The 10,523-nt window shown below is 51.8% G+C and overlaps 3 protein-coding genes across 3 annotated transcripts; 2 read left to right on the top strand and 1 right to left on the bottom strand.

The window, feature by feature from the left end:
* Positions 1 to 1,613: 1,613 nt before the first annotated feature.
* On the top strand, positions 1,614 to 2,087 carry KD926_005611 (O-methyltransferase mpaG; the record flags this gene model as incomplete). Its single annotated transcript, XM_053098797.1, has 2 exons — positions 1,614 to 1,640; positions 1,686 to 2,087. 2 exons carry the CDS (start codon positions 1,614 to 1,616, stop codon positions 2,085 to 2,087), a joined length of 429 nt encoding a protein of 142 aa, XP_052957297.1.
* Positions 2,088 to 2,929: 842 nt separating this feature from the next.
* KD926_005610 (checkpoint protein HUS1 family protein) lies at positions 2,930 to 4,173 on the top strand (the record flags this gene model as incomplete). Its single annotated transcript, XM_053098795.1, has 4 exons — positions 2,930 to 3,007; positions 3,131 to 3,917; positions 4,009 to 4,085; positions 4,147 to 4,173. 4 exons carry the CDS (start codon positions 2,930 to 2,932, stop codon positions 4,171 to 4,173), a joined length of 969 nt encoding a protein of 322 aa, XP_052957296.1.
* Positions 4,174 to 4,691: 518 nt separating this feature from the next.
* On the bottom strand, positions 4,692 to 10,273 carry sec16 (COPII coat assembly protein SEC16; the record flags this gene model as incomplete). The annotated part of the gene is made up of 2 exons (XM_053098794.1): positions 4,692 to 5,278; positions 5,338 to 10,273. 2 exons carry the CDS (start codon positions 10,271 to 10,273, stop codon positions 4,692 to 4,694), a joined length of 5,523 nt encoding a protein of 1,840 aa, XP_052957295.1.
* Positions 10,274 to 10,523: the final 250 nt, after the last annotated feature.

Raw genomic sequence — 10,523 nt, 5'->3', positions numbered from 1 at the left:
TTTGTTTTTTTTTTTCTTTTCTTTTCTTTTCTGTAGCTCCAATTCTTCATATGTAGCTTTTGTCCCCTCTTGGAATTGCTCTGGCACATTGCGCAGTGGGATGATGATCTATGATCGACTCCCCCCTTGCAGATTGACCCAAAGTCACCGTTCACCTTCAACATGCGCGTACACAGCCACACAGGAAGATCTTTGTACTCCCCGTGGAGAGGAACCGCGGCATTCCGGCTTATCCACCGTGTCTTTCCTTAGCTTCCTCTCGCTAGCCGTGGCTCTAGCTGAGCAAGCTCCATAGCTAGTTTTCCATCGTGTCTGGAACGGGTTTGGCGTCGAGGTAACTATTGATTCTTCGGTCCTCATTCGGTCGAAGGGCTGTTCTTGCCGCAGGTCTCCGTCAGTTTATTATTAATATCTTTTCCGGAAGAAAGACACGAAACGAGGGATGGGGTCTGAGCGTTGAAGCTGCCCTACCGCCGGCATCCCTCGTCGTCCTGTGCTCGCGACCTCCGATCTGAAACCTTCACAGGCCAATGCTCGTCACACCCGCTAATCCAATCCCTCGCAGGGGGCAAGGGACATTTCTCCTTCTACGAGATACCCTAGATACCCTACCGGCGCAGTGCCGAGATGGTTTGGCGCTCAAATCAAAACAGAGCAAGTTGAACCAGATAATATCAACACGGCTTGAGCTTTAAACTTTCGATAAATGGTGAATTTTGCTTTGGGTTTATCGGACTTCTCTTCCGACATGATGATAGCCAAAGGCAATTCGATAGCAGAAACCTTGCGCCTGCTTATGTTGTGCTAATATCCCGTGCACCGAACATTCTTCGGACGCAACTGTTGTAGAACTGGACTTGAGGCCTTGCTTAAGAGCACGGAGCAAGAAGTCGTGATGATTCGAGCTGGAAGTAATACGTACCATGGGGGTCTCGACAACACTGCCTCCGCGTCAACCGCGTCGCATCCCCTACCTACTACCAAGGCGAACCAGGTCCCTTGATTTGATTCCAAGGAACGTCGGTCAAGATCATGACGCTGCTTAATGGACGTGGATGAACTCACTGACTCAGCAGATCCCGAAGTGCAGATGATTGAGATCTGGCCATCATTTCGATGCTTTATGCATAGCGAAGTCATTATTTCAAATCTCGAACTTAGTCAACGAGTACAGAGTGCGAGGATATTCAGGGAATTATGCAGGTACAGTCAACGACTGCTGGTATTAAAATTAAAGATAATACTCGAGTATCTGTAGTCTACAATTATATAGCTTTTATTCTTTTAACCTAAGCTATCTATAACAGAGATAATTTATAGCCCAATAACTCTACCTAGAAAAAGAAAGCCTATCTCTTTAGACAAAAATACATAAGAGCTCTTGATTTTATGCAGTGTAATACGAAATTAATTCTGGTCTAGTTAGAGAAGATGTCATGATTATATTTACTACTTCTAGGAAAGTGCTAAGACCGCCATCAGTGCCTTAACACTTCCAACACTTACCAGAGAAATTTGAGAGACTTGCCTTACATTCTCATATTATTGAAGATTCCCATCATATTGAAGGAGAAAAGGCCATGGGATTTTGCCAAATGCAGACTCAATTCCCGATGACGTCGAAAAGCATCCCCTCAACGGTAACCCCAGGAGCAAACGACGTAACGATTCATCGATGATCTTAGGGCCACCAGGGTGAATGGCCCAACCGCTTCGGACACCCCGCGTGGATGGGTGTCGAGGTCTACCCGGTGAAAGAGAACCTGATAGACGGTTTTAAACAGCACGAGACCGAGGACTCGGTGATGATAGTAGATATCGAGGGCAACTATGGACACGACCTTGAGGAGTTCGGTCGCACGCAACCCGAAGCGCCAGGACGTCTAGTCCTAGAGGATTTGCCGCGTATTCTAGAGAAGATCACGGACCTCCAGGACGACATCAAGAGGGTCCCGTACGGCTTTTTGACTCCACAGCCATCAAGGGCGCCCGAGCATACTATACTCATCAGATTCTGCACGACTACCCGGACGACAAATGCGTTCAGATCAAGAGCAGATCAAGAGCGCCATGGAGCCGTGTTATAGCAAGTTTCTGACCAACGAGCACATCATCCCCCCAATGGGTGCTAATTGGGAGGCCACCTATTTAGACCTGTATATGATGGTTTTATTAAGTGCCAGGGAGCGAACTGAAAAGGACTGGCGGAATCTCCTCGAGAAGCGGTGTGGCCTGAGGATCTGCAATTTTTGGAGTCCTGGCAGCGGCGTGAAGGGAATTATCGAGTGTGAAGTATCTGTTTAGATTCCGAGCGGATTTGCTTATGCGGATTCGATATCTGGACGATATTTTTATAGACGCTCATTTTGGGCTTAGAGAATTGTTTCTCATAAGATTTGCTGCCAATCAACTAGAAATTGATAGTCACGCTACCTGCGTATCTGTGAGTCTACTACGGGTACTTACTATATCTAAAAAGGTAGTGATTTAGCGAAGAAAGGAGGGTAAGATGTTTATCAAAAAAAAAAAAAAAAAAAAACTGTGTAAGTAGGAAGTATACCAGACAGTAATATTACCCGATTAGTCCTAGGCCCATCATGTGACCGTCACCATTGTGATTCCATTGAATTCAATGCAAAGCAATGCCTCGACATCGACCCTCGAACCTTCTAGATCATCTCATCAACCGTGGATTCCCGTAGCTCGACCCTAAAATGCGGTTTCGAACCCAACTAGTCAATATAGCCACCTTCTCTAGTGAGTCCCTTCGTCTGTCTCGCGAGCATCGCGTTTCCACGCGCCATACCGCGTCGCCAACCAATGAATGATATCATTCCTATCAATCCCCACGCTAACCTTGTAAACAACTTCATTCTTGAATTGAAAAGAATTGACCGCTTCGCTTTCATCTCTGGGGAAAGTATGCTGGATGCGACTGGAAGATGGTGTCGTTCGATTCACCATCATTCCTGATCAGGGAACCCAAGTCTGGGCTCAGATGCCTGTGGTATGTTATTTTATGTTGTGTTACTGCTTACTCTACATGCATATACTTCTCCTACATTATACTACATCCCATTCATTCATCACCCAGAAACGAATCCCCAGGAGCTAGCTAACAAACCCCCAGGACTCCATCTTCGACCCCGAAACCTACATCCTAGAATCCAACTCCGGCATCATCAACCTCGAAGTCCCCGTCGGCGCCCTGCATCGCGCCCTCCGCTCCGCCACCGCCGCTTCGTCCGCCCAGATCCGTCTCACTAAGAAAGGCAACATCCCCCTCCTCGCACTAACCATCCACGTCTCCTCCTGGACCAACGGCTCCAACGCCCTCGGCATCGGCGAGGAGCCCCGGACCGGGGCCTCCAACCCGCCATCCGGACCGCGCGAACGCGAAACCGTCATCACGCAAGAAGTGCCCGTGAAGATGCTGCACCAGACAGCGGTGGACGGGCTCCATGAGCCACGATGCAGAGATCCAGATGTGAATATCATTCTGCCGAGTCTGGCGCAGCTGAAGAGTATCTCGGAGCGGTTTACGCGGCTGGCGACGGAGACTTCAACTAATACTACTAATAAGGGTTCGTCGGGTGGTGGGGGGCTACTTAATGGGTCCGGGGGTGGTGGTGCGTCGTCGTCGTCGGCGAAATTGGAGTTGTCGGCTAATATGCACGGGTCGTTGCGGTTGGCCATCGCGACGGATGCGTTGCGGATCTCGAGTGTCTGGACCGATTTGGTCAATCCGGCGCTGGATCCGAGTCAACTGTCGCAGACGGAGATCGAGCAGTTGCCGAGTGAGAGGATGCGGGCGATCGCGGACGATGACGAGGCGGGGTGGGCGAAGGTGAGGATTGATGGGAAGGATTGGGGTCGCGTGTTGAGTGTTGGGAGATTGAGTCCGAAGGTGGTTGCTTGTAAGTCTCTTTTCCCTTTTTTATTTTGTCACTCTTGGCTCTCTTTCAGACGTATGGATGGAATGGATCGTTGTGCTGATTGACCTACAAGGTTTTGTTCATGAGACTGCGTTGATTCTCTACGTATATCTCCCGGGGAGCTGGAATGGAGAAGATTCCTGTCTAACGGTAAGTCGTGAATGTCAAACTTGCTTGACAGTCACTCAGGACCGGTTGCTAATGTTTGCAGTACTATATCAACTCTTACGCGTCTTGATATAGTTGAGAAAAGGGTTGGACCCAGTTACGAAAATTTCACGAATCTAGAACTACATTGTATGATTAAAATCTGTAAATAAATCATGAAAATAGGTGTTGCCATGATGGCATTATTAAGTGATATTAAACCGTGCGCATATTTCAAGCCATGCTTCGTAAAACAGAAGAATCCACAAGAATCGTGTCCCAAATGAAAATCAAAGTGGTCAAGACAAAGGAGATGAAAAAAGCAACACAACACAAGGGAAGAAGAATAAAAAACATATGTAATGCAAACATATAAAGTACATGAAGGGGGAAAGTCAAGCAAGAAGACCCAAAGAAAGGCCGTGGTTCCTTCAGGGAAACACGGTATGCAAGACTTTTCGCAAAGGTTCAAGAATTCTATAGTCGGGATTAAAAGTCCAGATTCAATGTTGAATGCGCGAGGGAGGTGCAAGAAAAGAGGTATCGTAACGCACTCAATGAAAGATCTGGAGAAGAATGGTCCAATCACTCAAACATCATCAATCTACCTTATTTGGCCATCACGTCAACATACCTACCCTTCTTTTTACCCTTAGCACCAGCGCCCTTACGCGCCGTTGGGGCTCCGAGAAGGTCATCGATTGAGCTGGCGTTGCTCAACGAAGTAGCAGGACGAGGTGGCAACCCGAGGGCACTGCCTGGTGGAGTGGGGACAGCGGCACCAGTGGAGACTGAGCGAGTGGTCGCCCCGAGTAACGGAGGTGGAACCCCGAGCATTGGCGGCGCCGGACTGCCGGTTGATGACGGCGGAATAGGAGCACCTGCGGACGACGAAGGCCGGCTGTCTAAGCCAGGAGTGCCAGTCGGGGGTGGTGGTGGTGCACTGCTGCCACTCGCAGTCCGGCTGGGAGGAGCCGGTCCTTTCGGCGGCGGCGGAGCGCCCCGAGTCACTGTACTGCTGTTGGGATCCTTCTTGTTGACCCATTTCTTCAAATCCTTGTCGTAATAGAATGAGTTCTCTTCACCAAGCTTGGCCCGGATAGGTCCTTGGCTTTGGCTGCCGATGTTTTCTTCCTTCTTGGCACCGCCGAACCATCCACCGAACCACGACTTCTTTGCGGGTGCAGGCTTTTGGGCTATAACCGATGTTCGTTAGTGGCTGAGCATAATCAATAAGCCGTAAAGAAAAACATACCGTCGGCCTCAGCAGCCTTTCTAAAAGCTTCGTCCGCTTCGCGATCCTTGCGCTCCTTCTCAGCCTTCTGCATGGCAGCTGAACGGGCTGCAAAGTCATCATCGTCATCATCATCCATAAAAGACTTCTTCTTCTGGATAGTGTGTTCACCCTGAATGTCCTCGGCGGGTTCGGGCATCAAGTGCGCACTGTTGTCCGAGAAGGGTGGCTCGTAACCACCAGCACTGGGTGGCATGTAGCCAGTCGCACTTGGTTCGGATACTGTAGTTGATGGCTGTGTGAGAGACGGACCGAAGGCAAGGTTGTCGGCTGGCTGATAACCGGTAACTTGCATCGGAGACCCTTGCATTGGTGCCGAGTAGGAATGAGGGACAGAGTCTTCTTCGACAGGGGCAAGAGGCATGTGTGAGGTCTGCGGGGGCGTTCCCTGGTAGCCAGCGACAGGTGGTGAGTTGTAGAAGGGCCCTCCTTGGTACAGATTGTTGTCGATAGGTGTCGAGGGTTCCTGGGAGCCACGTCGGCCCAACGGGTACCCATACGATGAAGATCTTTGGGAGTCAAGAGACGACCTTCCACGCAATTGTTCCGGCGATGAATTGGGCGCATACTGGTTGGTCGGCTGGTATCGCGTTGGACCGCTTGGGGCGACTGGCTGCGCTGCAGGTGCATAGGGCCCGTACAGGTCTGACATTGAAGGTGACCGGCTAATGGTTGGCGTCCCAGCTAGCTTAGCGAAGGGTCCAACATCCGCATCCCCGGCCTTTCCGGATCCCGTCGAGGCTGCATCACTGTCTTCGCCGGAGACGAAGCTGTTGAACTTGGCCCACATAGAGCCAGATACCTTCTCCATGCTTGGTTTGGAAATCCACGAGGATCCTCCTTCATGCGTGGTCTGTCTAAGGCGGCCCGAGAGTTCATCCACCCCAAAGTATAAGTGCTGGTGGTGGTAAGCGGAAGGCTTTGTGCTAGCCTTCAGTGCCGCCGCGATTCCGTCGCAGTACTGCTGAGCCTCAGACTTGCGACCACGCTCGGCAAGGGACCAGGCATATATTAATTTGTATGCTAAAAGATGGGGCATCGCAGCCGTGGGGGCGCCTGCAAGGACGGTGATGGCATACTCGTATGCCTCCGTAAGTAGGATAGAATCGTCATCGCGCAGGACATTGGATGGGAAGTGTTGATGATCAGCCCCCAGTAAGACAACACTTGCCTGTGGGTCATCGGCACCGCCAAACACAGCGGCTTTCGAGAAAATGAAGCATATATGAGCAGCCTCGACACGACCATAAGAGAGCAGCAAACGACCCAGAGCCAATAAGGCCTGGTGGTCATCGGGACTACGGTTACTGAGCACTAGGCCAAGAGTCTCTTTCCAACTGTTGAGGCCATCCAGAGCATTCTTAGAGGTACTTTGACCCTCCGTTTTGCTGACCATTTGCAGTCCGGCTCGGGCTGATGGCGGGACAAGTTCATCAATGCTCTCCTCGACATTACCCGCAAATATCTCATAGAGTGCTGCGATCGGTTCGGTATTGCTGGTCGCCGATCTCACTTCACGTCTCACAAACTCCTGAGCAACCTGTTTCCAGACAGATCTATCCAGTGTCGATGCTACTATCATGGCATGGCCCCATAGTCGGTGATCCACTGCGGTCCATACGGCCTTTTCTCGGTCACCCATCAGAAGACAGCTGCGAAGACTCTCTAACGATTGAGTGTCAACCGAATCGGGTCGAGAGGCTGCATCCATTGACTGTGGGGCACCGAAAGTAGGAAATCCACCACCGTAGGTCTGCTGCTCAGCCTCGGCAGTTTGCAAATGGGGGAAAATTACATTGCGCAAGGCTTTTTGACTCTCAGCTGAGGCCTGCAAGTTCCCGTCATGTTCGACCAGAACCTTAACTATCTTCCACAGCAAGATCTTTTCATCGTGGCGTTTGTGAGAGTCGGGATGGAGTTGCGCTGCTTCCGAGATCTCTTCGTTCTCGAATGCCACCACCTTGCTAGAAAGCCAAGCGAGCAGGTCTTTTTTCTTGGACTTGGCCTTCAAAGAACCTGGGTGTTGCACAATGCTTTCTGGAACAGGAATCCATTCGTTGAATTGATGGATTTGAACCTCGCCCGGGCTGGGTTTGATCTTCGGGACCACTTGTCCAGCAGTATACCTCGGTACATGCTTGGGGAAACACGTGGTTATGGAGCCCCCGAATCCAAATTTGACGATAGGGGCTCCCCTCCACCGTTCGAGGGGATCAAATTGTTGTCCATCTTCAGGTGGAATAAATTCGAGCGTTTGGGAAGAAACGCGATTGTGAACAGAGACTTGCGAAGGTGCGTAAGGACTAGCAGTCTTCGTCGGGGACCCAGAGCCATGCACGGAGGCGGGACGTTGTAGAGGATCAATTGAGGGGACAGACAACCTAGGGCCACCCAATTGTTGACCAGGAGACTGAGTTTGCGATCTGCGAGGGGGCGCGTATGGGGAATCACCGGCCGGCGGTGCGGAGGACGATAAGCTGCTGACTGGGGGCGCCGGTCCAGACAAAAGATCATTGCTATGTTCGGTTGGAGCAAAAGGATTTCTGGGAGGCGAGACAGGTTGATAAATGGACGGGATGCGCTCAGGACTAGCCACTTTAATGGGACTCGAAGCCACAGCATCATGGGGCGGAGGAATAGAACGTGTGCTCTCCTGCTCTTGCGACGGCAGCTGCACGTCATTAGAAAGAACATGATTTGGTGCTGGTTCCATAAACGACTGCGACGCGGGGCCCTCCCTAGGCTGATACGACACCTTCTCGTGATAAGCTAGAGGACTTGATGTGCGTGGTTGGAATGGCAGGGTAATTGAGGGCTCCGGCCCACTCGAGTGTTGCGAGGCATATCGATTCTTAGGAGGAGGGCCAGTGGGTTGAGGTGGCGCAGGGGAGTATCTAGGTGGCGGCGGAGCGGAGCTAGCTCCAGCATTCAACGTAGGAGGCTTGGGTGAGTATCTCGATGCAGCACTAGGAACGCCTTGTGTACTTGGGGGGGCAGGTGCCAAAAGATTTGCGTATGGCTCCATTCGTTCCGGTGATTGCAGCGGAGGCTGGGGGTCGACTGTACCAGGCTGTTGCAGGGCAGCAGAAAGATTGCCATATTGATTTCCTTGCGGAGGGGGGGGCGGGTTTGACGGTGGTGCAGTCGCTGTATTGACTGGAGTATAGCGCCCTGAGGTCGCAGGTCTTGAACGTGGCACGGGGGGTGGCAAAGGAAGTTCTTCATAGAAGTTCTTGGGCGGTGCGGCCGTCGTACTAGGCGATGTCCCAAGTGGAGGCGTCGCTAGAGTCGATGCTGGGGGAGGAGGCATTGGCATACTACTGCTCCGGACAGGCGGTGGCGGCGTGTTACCTCCCGGTACAACAAGGGGCTTATGACTGGCAGCGGGCCTACGAGGCCGAGCAAGGTCGTCGGGGAGATCGTAGGGAGATTTGTACCCCTGCTTAGATCGTTCAGCAAAGCTCGGTGCTTTGCTTCCGGACAAATTTGGCTGAGACTGTTGTGCAAAGTAGTTCGACGGGGCTCCACCTATTTGCGGCGGCAGTCCTTGGAGCAGGTCCGATGTAGAAGGTTGGTGTGGTGTATAGGCAGCAGACTGCATAACGGGGGCCGCAGGATTTTGTAGAGGTTGATAAGGGCCCGCCGGGGCAGCTTCCTGGACAACTCCGTTGATGCCTTGGGGGTTTGCTCCCGGAACAGTAGCTAGATTCTCGGCCACTTCATCCCCTAAAAGTAGATCGTCATCATCGTCCAGTTCTGCTTGCCATCGTGCGGCCAGATCGTCTTCGGGAACTTTTTCTGTCTCCAGCGGATCATCCGACAGTTCAGCCTGCCAGCGAGCGGCCAAATCATCGTCAGACGATACACCTTTGGCCTGGTCCTCCGGTACAATCTCCGGGACAGCGTGATTCTCCGAAGCAGCGGCCGCCAGAATGTTGCTGAACTCTTGAGCGGTCGGTGACGTGTCGCTGGCCGGGGAGTAGGGAGGAACATCTAGAGAGTCGAGTACTTGGGTCGTGCTCTTCCGAGTGATGTGCAACGATCGGGGAGGTTCATTCACGGGCTCGGGCTTCTGAATCTCATTAAAGAACGCGTCCCCCTCCTGGTCTTCGTCATCGCCAACAAAAACATTATCGATTGGACTTTGTTGCTGTAATGGTTCCTCAACCGGAGATTGCACTGAGTCGTCCAGGAGTGGAACGCCCTCTTCATATCTAGACTCGGTTTCTGGCGGAATATAAATCGGCTTGGTTTGCGTCTTGAGTTGGTCGAAGAAGTCATCCCCGGCGTCATCATTTGAGGGGTTCTCCCAGAAGCCTCGGTCTTCGCCATCAATGGCTCCATTCGTACTGATAGGAAATTCCTGGTTTTCGGACTCATTGGGCCAAGGCGAACTGTTGTCATCCTCGAAGAAATTGGGGTTGTGATCCGCCGTCTGGAAGGGGTCCTCGGTTGTTGGGGGGAAAGCAGCCTGTACATCTTCAACTTCGTGTTGCGGCTCATGCACACTATCTAGGTCACCGACAGGCTCGAGAGTTTGGACAGGTTCATGGTCATGAAACTGCGATGCCGCCGACTCGTCACCATTGATCTGGGGCTCTTCCAGTGTTTCGGCCAGGTTCGAATCCTCAAATACAGGCGGGAAAGAGTTGGAGTCAGTCGTATCTGGGGTGACCTTATCTGGCGGATCTATCGATGGGATGGGTTCGGGTACTGTAGGTTCAACGGAAGCATCGGCTTGCTCGAGGGCGACAGGCGCGTCCACCTGCTCGGGAATAACCTCTGGTGTCGGGTCTGTCGGGGTGACCTCCGCGTCGAGGTGTGTCGCGGCCAGATCATTGTTATCGTCCGGTCTGAGGGCCGGATTCCACGCGACCGATTCGCCGTTGTGTGCCATGTTGGAATAATATCAGTTCTTTGTCGACAGAGCAGAGCATTAGTATCGAATAGCGAATCGGACACGTTTCGGGAGGTACTCACCCTGCTGACCGATGCGACTGGCAAGGGTTGGATTAATTAACGAGGCATGGAAGGGAAATTAACTATATAGAATAATAAGAGTGCCAAGTAGAAAAAGAAAAAACATCACAAGAAAAGGATGAAGTTTAAAGGATCATAACAGCGTATGAAGAACCCCGATGCGACGA

This window comes from Aspergillus affinis (assembly GCF_023601865.1).
Source record: "Aspergillus affinis strain CMG 70 chromosome Unknown NODE_28_length_305421_cov_87_880826, whole genome shotgun sequence".
In the NCBI taxonomy this organism is placed as follows: domain Eukaryota; kingdom Fungi; phylum Ascomycota; class Eurotiomycetes; order Eurotiales; family Aspergillaceae; genus Aspergillus; species Aspergillus affinis.
Note: the sequence above shows the minus strand (reverse complement) of the source record. Positions and strands in the feature narration are given on the sequence as shown.